The sequence below is a fragment of the Trichechus manatus genome, unplaced genomic scaffold (genome assembly GCF_000243295.1).
Source record: "Trichechus manatus latirostris isolate Lorelei unplaced genomic scaffold, TriManLat1.0 scaffold00093, whole genome shotgun sequence".
Lineage (NCBI taxonomy): Eukaryota > Metazoa > Chordata > Mammalia > Sirenia > Trichechidae > Trichechus > Trichechus manatus.
In genome coordinates, this window is record NW_004444029.1 from 10,309,716 (window position 1) to 10,329,250 (window position 19,535).

The 19,535-nt window shown below is 41.1% G+C and overlaps 1 protein-coding gene across 1 annotated transcript in view; it reads left to right on the forward strand.

The window, feature by feature from the left end:
* The window catches only part of DGKI (diacylglycerol kinase iota), a 486,429-nt gene that overhangs the window by 290,965 nt on the left and 175,929 nt on the right, over nucleotides 1–19,535 (forward strand). The window contains exons 19-20 of the mRNA XM_023736907.1: nucleotides 595–706; nucleotides 13,079–13,278. Coding sequence (XP_023592675.1) covers nucleotides 595–706; nucleotides 13,079–13,278 — 312 coding nt within the window. The remainder of the gene's footprint in view (nucleotides 1–594; nucleotides 707–13,078; nucleotides 13,279–19,535) is intronic.

Genomic DNA, 19,535 nt, shown 5'->3' on the forward strand with positions numbered 1-19,535 from the left:
TCTCGCAAGTTTTGCGCCTTTGACAGGGTGAAGTCTTACCACTTTTCTATTGCTCTCTATTAGTGGAAAATATTTGAGTTTTCCTTCTCTGACAGGTTTCTACCTTACACAGGTTCTGGCTGTCACAGGTTTTACTGTATAAACGTTGAGTCTAACTGCAAATGTAATTCCTACTGATAATTATGAGAAGAGTGAAATAAATATACACCTACTCCTCACTTATCAAATATCTTGTTATCCAACATTTTTCATTTATGACAATAGTAAAAATTCTACTATCCAACTCTTTTGCACATTAACAACGTACGTCTGGCAGTAATGAATGCCGAGGTGTGAGGTGAGACTAACGCTGGCTGTGATGGTTAAGGTTATGTGTTAACTTGGCTAGGCCATGATTCTCAGTGGTTTGGCAGTTATGTAATGATGTAATTTGGCAGGTATGTAAAGATGTAGTCATCCTCCATTTTGTGATCTGATGTGATCATCCTCCATTTTCACATAACACCGATTTTGTATAACGACCTGGTCTTTGAAACCTAACCATGTGGATAAGTGAAGAATGAATGTAATTCTGATTTTATTCTTATCTTGCAGATATTGTGCTGGCACAATGCCCTGGGGAAATCCAGGAGATCACCATGATTTTGAACCTCAGCGTCATGATGATGGCTATATAGAAGTTATTGGATTCACCATGGCCTCTCTGGTGAGCAGTACAGCTATTTCAATGAAATGGAATGCATTTTAGTTATAGGTAGGGCTCATTCACTTCACAGGATTTCAGTATACTTTTCTCTCTTGCTTTATCAACTTATAAATTTTATGCAAGATAGAGTTGCTTAGGAAATATAAGAATAAAACATCATTTTTTATGTCATGGAAAAAAATTGATTGACATGTATTTGAGCATTCAGTAAATGAGGGTTGTATGTATATTTTCTTGATTAATTTTCTACCACAATGAAATGCGACATTGTTATGCTAGTTTAAAAAAGCATTTTGCTGCAGAAATCTCAGCTTTGACACAGAAACCATGCCATTTGATACTTTTTCATTCACTGAAGACTTGAGTAAGGAGCTCTGGTGGTGCAGTGGTTAAGCGCTCTGCTGCTAACCAAAAGGTCGGTGGTTTGAACCCACCAGCTGCCCCACAGGAGAAAGATGGGACAGTCTGCTTGCGTAAAGATTTACAGCCTTGCAAACCATATGGGGAAGTTCTGCTCAGTCCTTTAGGGTCACTGTGAGTCAGAATTGACTCAGTGGCAAAGGGGTTTAAAGACTTGAATATTTATGTGAAAAGGAAACTGATTATTTGCATTCAGCTTCATCTCACTCACTTAAGCATGAGATAGGCATCTCCGTTATCTCAAAATGATGACTTTAGGAAAATATCATTATTGTGGCATTAATGAATATCCAGTTGCCACAGTATTGAAGTCACCTTGTACTGTAATTTTGTATGCTTGCATTAAAAAAGTAACTATATAACATAGATGTAACTTTAAGCAGGTTTTAGCCATGTATTCCCACTTATTCAATGAAGAGGGGGCTGTCATGGATTGACCTGTGTCCCCCCAAAGGACGTGTCAACTTGATTAGGCCATGATTCCCAGTACTGTGTGGTTGTCCTCCATTTTGTGATTATAATTTTATGTTAAAGAGGATTAGGGTGGGATTGTAACACCCTTATTAAGGTTACATCCCTGCTCCAATGTAAAGGGAGTTTCCCTGGATTGTGGCCCGCACCACCTCTTATCTTACAAGAGATAAAAGGAAAGGGAAGCAAGCAGAGAGTGGGGACCTCATACCACCAAGAAAGCAGTGCTGGGAGCAGAGCGCATCCTTTGGACCTGGGATTCCTGTGCAGAGAAGCTCCTAGGACAAGGGAAGATTGATGACAAGGACTTTGCTACAGAGCTGACAGAGAGATAAAGCCTTCCCCTGGGGCTGGCACCCTGAATTTGGTCTTCTAGCTTACTAGACTGTGAGAGAATAAATTTCTCTTTGTTAAAACTTTCCACTTGTGGTATTTCTGTTATAGCAGCACTAGATAACTAAGATGGGCTAATTAAAAAGTATACTTATTATCTTGTGTAAATCAGGCCCCACTATTGGTTTATAAAACAAATACAATAAAGCTTCTACTTGCAACCTTTCGTTAGCCTTTGGTTGTGCTGTATCTTATGCTTTCGAGGAAGAAGGTTGCATTTCTCATTGTAAACAAACCAAAACAACTGTCTTTTTCACTCATCTCATGGATTCCAAGTGACTTTTCCTGTATGAAGTTGAATTAGTGAAGTTCAACAGAATACCTATCACCTGAGATGGCAGTGTTGCTTGCTGAGTCGGCCATGTTCAGAATGAAGTGGTTGCTGTGGTGTGAACCATTGGGCTGGGATTGACCTGGTTTATGGACGGTAGATCACATACAGCTCTTTCTTTCCAAAGTCCTTCATGCTAATTACGGGCAGAGACACAATCAAGAGCAAATAGGATTCAGTTCAGGAAGGATATCTTCGGTGATGAATTCTTGAAAGTGACAAAAACATACTAGTGGAAACATATAGTGGAAAAAAACTGTCTCACGTGTTTTACTCATTCATTTATTCACTGATGGAGTGAACATTTATTGAATGTTTGCCATTGCCAGGGATTCCCAATCTCAACCAGGGTTTCCTGATCCTAAATGTGTGGCAGGAGGCTCTCAGGGAATGTCAGAGAGAAGATGATCCCTTACCCAGGCTGGGAGGGCCAGGAGAATAGTAGCCACTTGCCCATTGCTCTTAGAATCATAATTGAAATCCTTACCTGGGCTGCAAGGTCAAGTGTCTTCTGGTTGTCTAGATTTTCCCACTTCCCTCTTTGCTTTCTAGCTCCAGTGGCCTCTCAAGTCAAGCTTAGCTTTGAACATTCTTTGCTTCTTTGAACCACCGAGCATTTGCATGTGCTATTTATTATCTGTCTCTCTCTTAAATGTTCTTTACTTTCTTCATCTTCCATCGCTTCTCAGTGTTACCTGTGCCAGGCATAAATGGGCGATGTGAAATATATGTTTCCAGCTCAGAAGATCCCTCTGGGTTTGGAGATACTGTTGTGAGGGTCTATTAAATCCTTCTTTCTGCCATCTTATCATGGCAGAAAAAAAAAAAAAGAGAGAAAAATAATGGTAGATGGGAGCTGGTGAAGAGGAAATGGTTTGCTAAAATTATGTCAATTTTTTTTCTCCGTGCTTGATAGGAATAATGTAATACATGGACACTGGCTAACAGCAAATGTATGATTGAATCTGAGATTCTAGTGACTCTAGATTGCTTCCATGATAGAAACTCTACCTCAGAAAAGTAGAGTTAAATGTGGTTTCTACAGTACAGTTATGAATAGCCTATGATCTCTAAATAATATTGCTATTTATTTCTCTATTTTCATACATATCTTACCTCACTCCTCATATAATGGTGTAGCATTTTATTTCTTTTGTTCAGAATGAAATAATCTCATTTGAATCCATAATTTTACATTTTTTAAGACTATTCTATTGATTTAAAACTTCTTAAGTTTCTAAGAAGGTAAATTATTTGAAAACTCAAACATCTATTGGAGAGGATTATCAGCCAAAGACTCATTATTTGTGTGTATGTATGTGTGTTTTTATGTATTCAAAATGGTTGATATATAATTAATAAAGTCTTTTAGAAACAAATTATGCTTTATGAGAATTGAAATGTTTGATGTAATTAAAGGTGATAAACTTTTAAGGTCATGGGCAAAAACTAGTAAATAAACTTGTACATCCCTAATGATTGAAGCAAAGGCTAAAGAACAGAAAATTTAGAAGGGTATTTAAGAGATACTTGAAATAGAATTACTGGCATGGAAAAAAGAAGATTGTTTATTTTAGACTTGCATTTTCAAAGAAGTAGCCTTCAATTTGATAATTATTCCATAACTCCACATTCTGGTGGATCTCCTTTCTTTGGAATGGGCACAAATACGGATCTCTTCAGTCCATTGGCCAGGTCTTCCAAATTTCTTGGCATAGATGAATGAGCACTTCCAGTGCTACATCCATTTGTTGAAACATCTCAACTGGTATTCTGTCAATTCCTGGAATCTTGTTTTTCACCAAAGCCTTCAGTGCAACTTGAACTTCTTTTTTAGTACCATCAGTCCTTGTTCATATGCTACCTCCTGAAATGATTGAACGCCAGCCAATTCTTTTTGGTACAGTTGGTGGTGGTGGTGCCGCTGAGTCGGTTCTGACTCATAGCAACCCTGTGTACAACAGAACGAAACACTGCCCAGTCCTGTCCCATCCTCACAATCATTGTTATGCTTGAGCCCATCGGTGCAGCCACTGTATCCATCCATCTCATTGAGGGTCTTCTTTTTCACTGACTCTCCACTTTACCAAGGGTGATGTCCTTCTTCAGGGAATGGTTCCTGCTGATAACATGTCCAAATTATGTGAGATGAAGTCTCGATATCCTTGCTTCTAAGGAGCACTCTGGCTTTACTTCTTCCAAGACAGATTTGTTGATTCTTCTGGCAGTCCAAGGTATATTCATCATACTTTGCCAATATCGTAATTCAAATGCATCAATTCTTCTTCAGTCTTCCTTATTCATTGTCCAGCTTTCAGATGCACGTGAGGCGATTGAAAGCACCATGACTTGGATCAGGCACACCTGTGTGTTCCATCTGGCGAGGTCCACGTGTATAGTCACTGTTTATGTTGTTGGTATAGTGACTCTGTGTATTACTTCCATCTTCTTTTGATGCTTTCTGGGTCATTCAATATTTTGCCCATAGAGTCCTTCAAAATTGCAACTCGAGGCTTGAATTTTTTCTCCATTTCTCTCAGCTTGAGAAGTGCTGGTGCATTCTTCCCTTTTGGTTTTCTAACTCCAGATTTTTGTACATTTCATTATAATACTTTACTCTGTCTTCTCGAGCCGCCCTTTGAAATCTTCTGTTCAGCTCTTTTATGTGATCATAGCTTCCATTTGCTTTAGCTACTCTACCTTCAAGAACAAGTTTCAGAGTCTCTTCTGACATCCATTTTGGTCTTTTTTTCTTTCCTGTCTTTTTAATGACCTTTTGCTGTCTTCATGTAGGATGTCCTTGATGTTCTTTATATATGATGTCCTTTCTTCATGTATGATGTCCTTGATGTCTTCATGTATGATGACCTTTTGCTTTCCTCATGTGTGATGTCCTTGATGTCCTATGATGTTCTAATGACCAAAGACTCATCCGTCTTCGGTCATTAGTATTCATTGTGTCAAACCTGTTCTTGAGATGGTCTTCAGATTAAGGTGGAATATACCCAAGGTTGTATTTTGGTTCTAGTGGACTTGCTCTAATTTTCTTCAGCTTCAACTTGAACTTGCATGTAAGCAGTCGATGGTATGTTCCACAGTTGGCCCCTGGCCTTTTTCTGACTGATGATATTGAGCTTTTCCATCGTCTCTTTCCACAGATGTAGTTGATTTGATTCCTGTGTTTTCCATCTGATGAGGTCCACGTGTATAGTCACTGTTTATGTTGTTGAAAAAAGGTATTTCAAGGAATAAGTCATTGGTCTTGCAAAATTCTGTTACGCAGTCTCCAGCGTCATTTCTATCACCAAGGCCATATTTTCCAACTACAGATCCTTCTTTGTTTCCAACTTTTGAATTCAATCACTAATAATTATCAGTGCATCTTGATTGCATGCTTAATCAGTTTCAGACTGCAGAAGTTGATAAAAATCTTCATTAATATTACATGCAAGTAGAATTTTGCCAAGCATAATTCAAAAGTGCTTGCAGCAGTACATTAACAAGGAACTGCCAGAAATTCAGCCTGGATTCAAAAGAGCATGTAGGGCAAGGGATATCATTGTTGATGTCAGATGGATCTTGACTGAGCAGAGAATACTAGAAAGACGTTTACCTGTGTTTTATTGACTATGCAAACGTATTCAACTCTGTGGACCAAAGCAAACATGGATAACATTGTGAAGAATGGGAATTCCATAACACTTAATTGTGCTGATGTGGAACTGTACATAGACCAATAGATAGTCATTCAAACGGAACACCAGGATACTACGTGGTTTAAAATCAGGAAATGTGTGTGTCAGAGTTCCACCATACTTTTTCAATCTATATGCTGAGCAAATAATCCAAGAGGTGGACTGTATGAAGAACATGCATCAGGATTGGTGGAAAACTCATTAACAATCTGCAATATGCAGATGGCACAACCTTGCTTGTTGGAAGTGAAGAGGACTTGAAGCACTTACTGACAAAGATCAATGACTACAGCCTTCAGTATGGATTACACTCCAACATAAAGAAAACAAAAATCCTCACAACTGGACCAGTGAGCAACATCATGATAAACCAAGAAAATATTGAAGTTGTCAAGGATTTCTTTCTACCTGGATCCACAATCAATGCCCATAAAAGCAGCAGTCAGGAAATCAAACGATGTATTCCATTGGGCAAATTTGCTGCAAAAGACCTCTTTAAAGTGTTAAAAAGCAAAAATGTCACCTTGGGGACTAAGGTGCACCTGATCCAAGCCATGGCATTTTCGATCACCTCATATGTGTGGGAAACCTGAACAATGAATAAGGAAGATCGAAGAAGAATTGATGCATTTGAATTATGTTGTTGGCGAAGTATGTTGAATATACCATGGACTGCCAGAAGAATGAACAGATCTGTCTTGGAAGAAGTACAGCCTGAGTGCTGCTTGGAAGCGAGGATGGCAAGACTTTGTCTCATGTACTTGGGACATGTTATCAGGAGGAAGCAGTCCCTGGAGAAGGACATCATCCTTGTTGTCTTAGTCATCCAGTGCTGCTGTAACAGAAATGCCGCAAGTGAATATCTTTAACAAAGAGAAGTTTATTGTCTCACAGTCCAGTAGGCTACAAGTCCAAATTCAGGGCGTCAGCTCCAGGAGAAGGCTTTCTCTCTCTGTCGGCTCTGGAGGAAGGTCCTTGTGGTGCATGTGTCTTCCTTTGGTCTGGGAGCATCTCAGCTCAGGAACCTCAGGTCCAAAGAACACGTTCTGCTCCTGGCACTGCTTTCTTGGTGGTATGAGGTTCCCACGTGTCTCTGCTCACTTCGGTCTTTTCTATCTCAAAAGGGATTGGCTTAAGATGCTATCCGACCTTGTATACCTCTTCAGTATAACTGCCACTAATCCATCTTATTAAATCATTGTGATTGAATTTACAACACGTAAGGAAATCACATCAGATTACAAAATGGTACACAATTATACAATACTGGGAATCATGACCCAGCCAAGTTGACAGATATTTTTTGGGGACACAATTCAATCCGTGACACTTGTTAAGGCAGAGGATCAGGGAAAAAGAAGAAGACCTTCAACTAGATGGATTGACACAGTGGCTGCAACTATGGGTTCAAGCATAAGGATTGTGAGGATGGTGCAAGACCAGACAGTGTTTCATTCTGTTACATGGGGTCGCTATGAGTCTGAACCAACTCGATGGCACTCAACAACACCTACAACAACAGCCTTCAGTTCATTTTACTGGTTGAGAGACATTCCTACTAATTAAGATGATTTTTCATTGGATGCTTGGTAACCTGATTATCTTTGTGGATTCTACATAGGCCATAATCAGACAGTCTAATTTGTATCTTTTCCTGCCATTACAGCTGAGGAAGTTTTTTAGTGCTGAGTCTGTTTTTAAGTAATTTAAAACTTTTGAAAACAGTTCAAAACATTACTCAGATTGAGGAATGGGGTGGGGGGGCTAATTTGCCATAAACCAAACCAATTGCTGTTTAGTTGATTCCGACTCAAAGCGACCCTATAGGACACAGTAGGACTGCCCCAGGGTTTTCTAGGCTGTATCTTTAAGGAAGCTGACTGACTAATCTCTCCCGCAGAGCAGCTGGTGGCTTCAAACCACTGACCTTTTGGTTCGCGGCTGAGTGCTTAACCACTGCACCGGCAGGGTTTCTATCCAAAGATTTCAGTCTTGAAAACTTTAAAAGAAAGTATATTCAGCTTTCTTTTTGTTAATTTATAGACACCCTTTATATGTTTGAGGAACTTCTGCTCTGTTCCTAGTTTGCTGAAAACTTTTTATCACTAATGGGTGATGCATTTTATCAAATGCTTTTTTATGTCTATGGAAGTGACATATGATTTTTCTCCTTTATTTTGTTAATATCATGAATTCCATTCATTCATTTTATTTTAATATCATACTAACCTATTCAAGAACTTTTGGTCTTGATATGTTATCCTTTCTTATATTATCTTACATTTAATTTGCTAATATTTTGCTAAGCATTTTTGTGACTATGCTTATGAGGTATATAATTCTTTTATAATATCTTTGTCAGGTTTTGATATCAAAGTTGTGCTGACCCAGTAAAGTGAGATAGGAAATGATGTTCTGATCTATTGTGGAAGAATTTGTGTAATATTGGTTATTATTTTTGTCCTTAAAAGTTCCATAGAATTCCCAGTGAGCCATTTGGTCTTGGTATTTCTTTGAGTCGAGGATAGATATAGAGCTATTGGGATTTTATATTTCTTCTTGTGTCAATTTTTATTTTTATTAGAATTTTCAAAGAATATGTCTGTTTCATGCAAATTATTTAATATATTGGCGTAAGGTTGTTCACAGTGTTCCCTTATTTTCCTTTTAACGTCTGTAGTTGTTGCAGCAGAATGCCCTGTTTCATCTTGATACAAATAGCTTCTGTTAGCCTTCTCTTTCTTTCAATTAGTCTTGCAAGGAGTTCATCAATTTTATTAGTCTTTTTAAGAACCAACTTTTGTTTTTATTTATTTTCTCAACTATTTGTCTGCTTTCTGTTTTATTGATTTCTAATCTTTATTATTTTCTTCCTCTTACTTATGTTTGATTTCACTTGCTCTTCTTTTCAGGCTTCTGAAGGTGGAATATTAGGTCATTGGTTTTAAGTATTTCCTCTTTTCTAATATAAGCATTTAAAGCTATAAATTTGCCTCTAAGCACTGCTTTACCTTCATTCCACAATTTTTTGTGTATTTTAAATATTTTCTAGCTTTCTTCCTTTGACTTCTTAGGAAAATGTTTGGAATTTCTAAGTTTTCGGAGACTTTATAAATGTTATTATTATTGATTTCTATTTTATGTCTCTGGTGGTCATTGTTGGTGTTGTTGTTAGGTGCTGTCAAATCGGTTCCAACTCATAGTGACCCTGTGTACAACAGAACGGAACACTGCCTGGTCCTGCGCCATCCTCACAATCGTTGCTATGCTTGAGCCCGTTGTTGCAGCCATTGTGTCAATCCATCCAGCTGAGGGTCTTCCTCTTTTTCACTAACCCTCTACTTTACCAAGCATGATGTCCTTCTCCAGGGACTGATCCCTCCTGATAACATGTCCAAACTATGTGGGAGAAAGTCTCACCATCCTCACTTCTAAGGAGCACTCTGGCTGTACTTCTTTCAAGATGGATTTGTTTGTTCTTCTGGCAGTCCATGATATATTCAGTATTCTTTGCTGATACCTGAATTCAAATGCCTCAGTTCTTCTTCAGTCTTCCTTATTCATTGTCCAGCTTTTGCAAACATATAAAACAATTGAAAATACCACGGCTTGGGTCAGGTTCACCTTAGTCTTCAAGGTGACATTTTTGCTTTTTAACACTTTAAAGAAGTCATAGAACATATGTTAAGACTCAGTTTTTTGAAATTTACTGAAACTTGTTTTATGGTTCAGAATATGGTCTTTTTTAGTGCATTTGAAAAGAGTGTGTACTCTGCAGTTTTTTTTTTTTTTGAATGTGTTTCCCATAAATATCAATAGGTCAAAATGATTAAAAATGACACTTAAATATTCTGTATCTTTATAGGTATTTTTTCTAATTGTTCTATCAATTACTGAAAGAGATGGTAAAAATATCTAACCAGGATTATAGATTTGTCTATTTATTCCTTCAGTTCCCCTCCCCCCGAGTTTTTGTTTCATGTATTTTGAAACTCTGTTATTAGGAGCACATACACTCAAGTTTGTTACGTCTTTGTGATTGAATGACCTTTTTATCATTCTGAAATGAACATGGGGCCACTGTGTGTCAAAGCTAACTGAGCAGCTACTAACAACAACAACAGCAAATCTGCATCTCAGGTAACAGTTCTTGCCTTGAAATCTACGTATCTGATATTGATATGGCCACATCAGCTTTCTGATGCTTACTGTTTGTATGTTATATATTTTTCCATTCTTTTGCTTTCAACATATATGGATTTTTAAATATGTGAAGTGTATTTATCATGTTGTTATTGGGTGCTGTTGAGTCAGTTCTGACTCGTAGCAACCCTGTGTGCAGCAGAGCTAAACACTGCCCAGTCCTGCACCATCCTCACAATCCTTGCTGTGTTTGAGCCCATTGTAGCCACTGTGTCAATCCATCTCATTGAGGGTCTTCTTCTTTTTCTCTGACCTTTTACTATACCAAGCATGATGTCCTTCTCCAGGGACTGGTCCCTCCTGGTAACATGTCCAAAGTATGTGAGACTAAGTCTCATCATCACTGCTTCTAAGAAGCATTCTGGCTGTCCTTTTTCCAACACAGATTTGTTCATTCTTTTATCAGTCCATGGTATATTTAATATTCTTTGCCAACACAACTCAAAGGCATCAGTTCTTCTTCGGTCTTTCTTATTCATCGTCCAACTTTCACATGCATGTGAAGCAATTGAAAACACCATGGCTTGGGTCAGCCACACCTTAGTCCTCAAAGTGACACCTTTGCTTTCTAATACTTTAAAGAGGTCTTTTGCAGCAGATTTGCCCAATGCAATGCATCATTTGATTTCTTGACTGCTGTTTCCATGGGCATTGATTGTGGATCCAAGTAAAATGAAATCCTTGACAACTTCAATATTTTATCTATTTGTCATGATGTTGCTTACTGATCCAGTTGTGAGGACTTCTGTTTTCTTTATGTTGAGGCGTAATCCATACTGAAGTCTTTGATCTTCATCAGTAAGTGCTTCAAGTCCTCTTCACTTTCAGCAAGCAAGGTTGTGTCATCTGCATATTGAAGGTTGTTAATGAGTCTTCCTTCAATCCTGATGCCGCCTTCTTCTTCATATAATCCACCTTCTGGGATTGTTTGCTCAGCATACAGATTGAATAAGTATGGTGAAAGGGTACAACCCTGATGCACACCTTTCCTAATTTTAAACCAATCAGTATCCCCTTGTTCTGTTTGAATGACTGACTCTTGGTCTAAGTACAAATTCCTCATGAGCACAATTAAGTGTTTTTGAATTTCTTGTGTTATTTTTAAAGCTCTCTATTGTATCTTTAGCTTTTGATTGTCTTATTTCTTAATATAAAAAGTTGGTTTTATATTTTCTGTTGTTTAACAAGAAAGGAGCCCTGGTGGCGCAGTGGTTAAGTGCTCGGCTGCTAACCGAAAAGTCGGCGGTCTGAACCCACCAGCTGCTCTGCAGGAAAAAGAAGGTTGACAGCCTTGGAAACCATATGGGGCAGTTCTACTCTGTCCTATATGGTCACTATGAGTCAGAATCAAATTGATCACAATTTTTTTTTTTAATCTAACAAGAGGTTTGTCAATTTTGTTAGTCTTAAACAAAAAGACAACGTTGAATCTGGTATTGTTGATTATCTCCATTGTTATTCTTATGTCACTGATTTCTGCCTTGGGTGAATTGTTACAGGAATGAGGCTGGGAGTCAGGGCTGGTCGCACCTTCTAGACTTGTCCATCCTTTCCATGTGACTGCAAGTAGAATGAGGACTTGAGAAGTCAAAAGGAGGGAATGGTTTGAAGGGGGATGGAGAAAAGTAATCCAAGGACAAGTAAACACTAAGACATGAAAGTTACACTGATTTGTAGTCCTTAAGAACAGAAGACTTTTAATATTGGCTTGATTGTCCATTCTGTGGCCATTGAGGTGAACTGAGCTCTTACTGTGAAGTGAACTGACCTCTTACTGTGAAATGAACTGAGCTCTTACTGTGAAGTGAACTGACCTCTTACTGTGAAATGAACTGAGCTCTTACTGTGAAATGAACTGAGCACTTCCTGTGAAGGGAACTGAGCTCTTACTACATTTGATTTTGATCCTCAAAGCTGCTTTACTTTCGATGATGTGTTTAATTAAAGCACTTAATACTATTTTGTGTTTGATTAATCTCTACAGGTTAGAAATAGCTTGAGAAGGTTTTAAGTAAAAAGGAAAAGCTTGCTGTCTTAGATTGAATAGTGTCCCCCAAAAATATGTATCATCTTGGCTAGGCCATGATTCAAGACACCTGACTATGTTTGAAAATTAACCAACGATGGGCTACATATCAATATTTAAGAATTGTTGTTGTTGTTGTTAGGTGCCATGGAGTCAGTTCTGACTCACAGTGACGCCATGTACAACAGAACAAAACACTATCCGGCCCTGCACCATGCTCACAGTCGTTGCTATGCTTGAGCCCATTGTTGCAGCTCCTGGGTCAGTCCATCTCCTTGAGCATCTTCCTCTTTTTCGCAGACCCTCTATTTTACCAAACATGTTGTCCTTCTCCAGGGACTTGTCCCTCCTGATAACATGTTTGAAGTATGTGAGACTACATCTCACCATTTTTGCTTCTAAGGAGCATCCTGGTTGTACTTCTTCCAATTCTAATTTAAGAATTAGGTAAATATAATTTATAAGCTGTCTCAAACTATGTGCCTTATCTCTTTCATGTTCTCTTCATTCTGCTTACACTGGTTATTTCATGGAGGTGGATAATACCAATAAAAACCTGTGCATTACACTAACTTGATTAAATGCAGACTGAAAATACCTAAAAGTGAAAAGTGGTTGCCAGTGAGAAATTACAGCCTGCTCATGAAAAGTTTTGAATTTTCAGTTTATTTGTATTAATGGTTTATTCAGGTTTCCTGCTCTACTGAGTTCTACCAAATGTTAATATGTTTATCAAAGGCCCTTTGGTTACACATAATAGACTTGGGGTTTCTAGCTTTCTTAAGTAACTCAGGCATTAACGCCTTGTTCCCTTTGGACTCTTGCTTTTCTAGGCTGCCCTGCAGGTTGGGGGCCACGGGGAGCGGCTGCACCAGTGCCGGGAAGTCATGCTTCTGACTTACAAATCCATCCCCATGCAAGTAGATGGGGAGCCCTGCAGGTTGGCCCCGGCTATGATCCGGATCTCCTTGAGGAATCAGGCCAACATGGTACAGAAGAGCAAGCGGAGGACCTCCATGCCTTTACTCAATGAGTGAGTCAGCTTTTTGCCCACCTTTGTCAACATGGTGGCCTTGGGGAAGAGAACGTGGAGCATGTGCATGGTCTGGGGACCTCACTGTATTGGGAAGAGGGAGACCGTCCAGGAAACTCAACAGTTTCTTGGTCTTTCTCGTGGGAATATATCTCTCTATGTTTCTTCTTCATGTTTATTGTACAGTTACAACACCCTTCTCTTGAAATTACTGTATGCTAGAGAGATGGTTCTTCTTCACCAGCCACTTAAGTATATACCTGCTAGGACTATCAGAGACCCATTAGAAGTGAGTCCCTAAAGTGTGTCTAGATAGATGTGCTTTAAAAAGGCATGTTGTAAGCCTCCTGTCTGTCCAGCTCACTTGGAGAGTGGTGACTCCCCCAGTGGCAGGCGATTGCATCCCCTCTTGCGTGTTAGCGAATTGCCCCTTTCCTTATGCCCCCATTTTGGGGTCCTGTCTGCTGTAGCCCTTCTATACAGTTTTACCTTTCTGTGTAGCATCCTATTGTCCAGACTTAACCTGGCCCGTTACTACGTGTACCCCTAAACAAAATGTGTCCCTCCTGGACTCTTTCCTTTCTCCGAAAAAAAAAAAAAAACAAAAACAAAAAACCAAACCTGTTGTCACTGAGTTGATTCCAACTCACAGAGACCCTATATGACAGAATAGAACTGCCCATAGGGTTTCGAAGGAGCAGCTGGTGGATATGAACTGCTGACCTTTTAGTTAGCAGTCAAGCTCTTAACCACTGAGCCACCAGGGCTGCTTTCTTAGGCAGTTTGTAAAATGATTTGACATAAGGTGGTCATGATTAGAGTTTTAGATAATACATATTCAATTTATAGGGTATCGTGCCTTAATCCAATCAGTGATTGAAATGTCTATTTCGGGTTGGAAAGGGGATGCAGAAAGATGGGGATTTGGGGCATTTTTTGAGTATTTTCTATGTATCATGTGCATATGCCTAATCTGACTCAAGGTAAGGCCATTTCAGGGCTCAGCTTTGGGTCAGCCTGTCACAGTGAGGGACCCTCAAAGGTGCTCCCCCGTTTGTGCCTGTGATGCATGGGTAGCGATTTGTGCCGGCCGGCTGGCTTCCTTGTAGCGCCTGTGAAGCACGGGCATGCTTGCCATGCAGTTACGGCGTCAGTATGACAGTCTACTGAAGCTCCTAGAATAAACCAGTGACACAGGTGCCATAAATTGCTGCCCAGACTTTACGCCACCTCTGTTTCCCTTGGGGCACATGTCGAGGACCAGCCCTAACTGGTGTCCCAGTTTTTGGTGTCGGTTTCAAAGTCTGATGCTGAGGTGGGAGAGCCTCTCCCTCCTCTGCCTCCTTTTCTCCCAGAGCAACTCTGGACCTCCTCGACACTTTCTTGGGAGGGGTTACTTAGTTAGAGTTCTTTTTTTTCGTCCGCGTTTTTGCAGCTTGTGAAATGCTTCGCTCATTCCTGATGCCTTCCTTTCTCTCTGCCCTGACCTTCTATTGGATTGAATATATAATTGCTGTGTTTATAAGTCTAAAAATGCGGGGGAGGAGGATGACAACAATTGTATATGGTTCATCAGCTTCCCTAGAACCTCGAGAGCAAAGCACTGAACTGCTGGTTTGGGAAATACGAAATTCTTTTCAGGTGTTTAGTTCCAAACAGCTCTTGCCTTTGAGAAAGAATTTGTATTAGCTCGGTAACCAAATTGTTGAGATTTGGGCTTTCTTCACATATAAAACCAAATATAAATAGTTGTTTTATTTTCGTGCTCATGGCACATGTAACATGATGGAACTCCATGCAGGTGTTCACAAATATGCAGTTCCTTACCACCAGGGGGCAGTGGTGCCTCCATCCAGGCAGCCTCAGGCCAGGGAAAGAGCGCTGTGAAATGGCAGTAATGGTATGCTTTTTATTTTTTAAAGGAGCACTTATAAAACTTCAAAACTAGCAAATTTCTTAATTAGTGCTTATTATGAAAATTATCATTTAACACCAAGTGTTTAGAAAATTAATACAGATAACGCGCCTTCAAAGGAAGACAGCACCAAGTTACCATGTGATGGTAGGACACAATCTTACTTCCTCTCACCACTGCTCCTGTTCATCTCTGTGATCAGATTGCGTCTCTGTTTCACCAGAATCCTTGCTTTGAAATCTCATTTCTTCCTCTAGACTTCCTAGCGGAGCTCCAAGTCAAAAGGCAGCCTGGCCTTTAAGACTCTTCTTCAAGTTTTCTTCAACCTTCAGAGCCCTCCAAGCTTTTCTCTGTTTCAATCGTGGTTATGTGAAATTCACTATTCCATCCAAGGCAGAAAGAGATCATTGCAAGACATGTACTATTTCCTTCTCTTTGTTTTCCTCTCCTGTCCTCCCTCCCCTCCTCTTTTTCCCTTCCCTTTCCTTCCGTCTGTCCATCTTTTCTTATTTTTAACTGAGACTGACTGTTCCTTCTGCTTTATTTGCCTCTCTTCTCTCTTCCTCACTAAGGAAGAAAAGAGAGCCCGTTTTAAATGTCTTTAGAATTCTAGTTTTAAAACGTGTAGGTGCGTGTGTGTGTGTGTGTCCCAATCAGAAGATAGTAATTCTTCATTCCATCTTAATGAATACCTTCCTTTCACACACCATACAGTGTGAACATCTGAGATTTAAGCACTGCGGTTCCCTGGCCAGCTGGCTCCCTTTTCCCCTTGAATGTGGGTGTTCCTTGTGGATCTACCTTTCTCTGGAAGATCACCTCTACACCCCAGGCCTTCTTCTAAAAACTGAAGATCAGAATCAAACATCTTATTTGACATCTTTACCTGAATAACCCATAGGAACCCCAAACTGCCTGCTAGAAACTGCACCCACTGACTCTCTTCCGCTCGTTCTCCCTCCTCACCATCCACTGAGCCATTTATGTTCCCATTTTGTGTCACCAAGTCAAACATCTCCACTTTCACACACCCAATAGGCCAGCTACCGTTTCTTTGACATTTACCTTCTAGTTATTTCTCAAACCTTCAGAAATCACAGCAACTCTCTCCTATGCTAGTAATATGGCCTCAGTTCAAATTCATGCTCCCTCTCAGCCACATTGCTAAGGTGTGCTCCTTATTCACGTCCTGCTTCCAGCGTTGCTGCCCTGCATATAGTCTGTCTTTTCCTATATTCTGGTTAGAATGAATGACCTTCCCAGAATTGGAAAGCCTTACTCCCTGACATTGGTACCAGACATCGTTGATTTGTGCTTTGTTTACCCTCGTCTCCCCGTGCTGTGGAGATCGGTGCTGTTCCTGGAACTGTAGCCCATGGCTTACGCCCTCTTGTTTTTGCATTTCTGTTGCTCTTCCTGTAAGGCCCTCCTTAGCCCTTTCTCATCTGGCCAGCTCTTGCTCAGAGGTCAGGAATCCACTGACAGATCACTTTCCCTAAGAATCGTTTCCAATCTCCATGCAGGCGTTAGACACCCTCTGCTGTGTTCCTGTAGTGAGCTGGGGCCCCTTCGTGGCACCCTTGATCAGATAACAGCTTAACCACTGGTTTCACATCCCTCTGCTCTGCTCTGTGGGAGGTCCTGAGCTTTCCTTTAGGTTCCCCAGCGGTTGTCACAGTGCCTGAGAGTTATGGTCATGAGGTGAATAGGTGGCTTACTCATAGATCAGACTCTATGTCTGTTACATTTCCCAGCAATTATGCCAAAAATAACATTAAGTCTGTTGTTGATGTATACCAGCTAGTCGATTCCAACTCATAGCGACCCCATGCACCAGAGTAGAACTGTCCCGTAGGGTTTCCAAGGCTGTAATCTTTATGGAAGCAGGCTGCCATATCTTTTTCCCATGGAGCGGCTGGTGGGTTTGAACCACTGACCTTTTGGTCAGCAGCCGAGCACTTAACCATTGTGCCACATAAGTCTACCAAAAAAGAACCTTTGAAAAATCTAGTTAATATTAAAATAAGAGAGAAAATGTCTTGGTCACATTTTATGATAATAAGTAGAAGATATATATGTACTTGCGTAAGAATGGGTCACATGGATAGCTGCAAGGAATTCCATGAGAAAGAGTTAGGTGTTAGGCCTTGATGGAGCTGGTTGGCCTTCATTTATAAACAAATGTCCTGGCCTGGAATCCCGGTTGCTATCACTACATGCAGACTAAACGGGTAGGCCCCACAGTGTTCAGAGGTGCTCCACTGACACAGGAGCAGAGCTCGTTTTTTCATGGCTCATGGATCTACTCGTAACATGGACTCCAGTAAATATCCTCCCCCCAAAATAATAATAATAGAGGATTTTATCTAGATTTATGAGTCCCTGGGTGGTGCAGATGGCTGATGCACTCGGTTGCTAACTGAAAGGTTGGTGGTTTGAGTCCACCCAGAGGTACCTCAGAAGAAAGGTCTGGTGATCTACTGCCAAAAAATCAACCATTAAAAGCCCTACGAATCCCAGTTCTACTCTGACACACATGGGGTCGCCATGTGTTGGAGTAGACTCGAGGCAACTGGTTGATTTTATCTAGGTTTATATTCATATAATATTACCATCATAGCCAGAGAAATTTATGTTCTCTGTTTGAAAAGCACCTTTGCAGGAGATCAGAAACTCAAAATACCTCAGGCATCTTAGGATAACTGTTCCCCTGAGTTCACCAGTAATTAAGGCTGCGTTGTTAAAAATGGTCATCCACGGACAAGCTTTCTCGTTGGCAAACTTTGGATTGGACAACTGGATTCTGTCAGCCTGGGCTGCTGAGAAGTAGTGTTGGCTGCAGCTGGCATGCTTTGAGGACCACAGGGCAGGGAGCTCCTCCAGCAGGAGCTGACTCACGGGCAGCATTATCTAAGCATTTCTGTGCGCAAGAGAAAAGAGGGACCAAGGGGGCTGAGTCTGCCTTCACATGGTCCGAGAGAGCAGAGGGATGCAAAAGTGACAGGAAAATTGGGGGTAGTTTCCTAAATTCTAAATTTGGTCTTTTCCCAAAGCCACTGAGGATTCTCTCCATTATAAAGGAAGGCAGAGAAGGAGAGGTCTGTGGTTTCACATTTTCTACCCAGAGAATGGGTGGAATTATGGCATCACCATGATGAATTTAGGCTTTCCTCTGGAGTTATTAAAAAGTGTTTGCTGCTGAACGAAAGGAAGTTGAAGTTTCTATAGTCAAAGGTGCTCTATCTTGTCCACTCCTTCAAGACGGTTGTCTTTTGCCACAAATATCCCTATGAAGTGGGGACTCATGAGGGCTATGCGTAAGGATTACACTGACCTTCAGTCTCCTCCGAGGGGTGCTTACTGTGCCAACCCACCCCTCTCGAGTGCGTGCGTGCGTGCGTGGGTGTGTGTGTGGGTGCGTGTGTGTATGTGCCTCCTCTCCCTGGACGTCCTCAATGACCGAGACGAGGGGCTTGATGAGCATTCTCAGATGCCGGCACCACCATCCCTTGACCCCGCGGGCTGAGCCCCCAGCCCTCCTGCCTGCACAGGCCTCACCTGCCCTGCGCTCTGTGGCCACCACAGCCAGCCGCGTCGTGTGTCCTGTTGGCTTCGTTGCTCCCACCTGCTTTTTGGATGATTTCCGTGGCTGGCTTTGTTTTCTTTTTCGTCTTGCTTACTGTTGGGTGAAGCGCTCATTTGATTTCTGTTTAAACTGTGTCTGTCTCTCTCTCTCTCCCCCGTGTCCCTTGTCTGTCTGCGCTGTGTGCTGGCTCTGTCTCCGCTGCCCATTCCCTGCCGCCTCTAGCATCCACCAGGTGCAGTCTGCGGACCTTCGCAGAGTGTCAGCTCCTCCCGGCTCCTTGGCCATGTGAGTACTGCCCACTGGGTTCTTACCTTTCCTCCGCCTCTGTCTCCTTCCCAGGGCTGATGACCTGCGTCCTTCTGCTCACGTCGGCCACACGGGCAAGGAGGCCGCCTAACGGAATTGCTTTCTCTTCCCCTTCTTTAATCTGAGGTGGAGCTGTGAAATTCTCTGTGTTCTATGGGACTCAATCCTGGATGACTTAGCAGTTTAATTTTTGGATCGAATGCTTCAAAGCCTACGGTTGCAGGGGGTTATATACAACTCTGTAGAAAACGCTGGTTTTTATGGAAAGTTCATGATGCCTTTAGGCTGTCCCTTTACCTAGGGCTCAGGGGGTGACTTTGAGGAAGTGCCTGGTGCCCAGGGTTCATGGGTAGACCCTTAAAACTCGGAGTGGAGTTTTGAGTGTATGTACATGCACAGGTGCATCTTGGTAATGCATGAATTGCTGGGAACTGCAGCCTACTATAAATG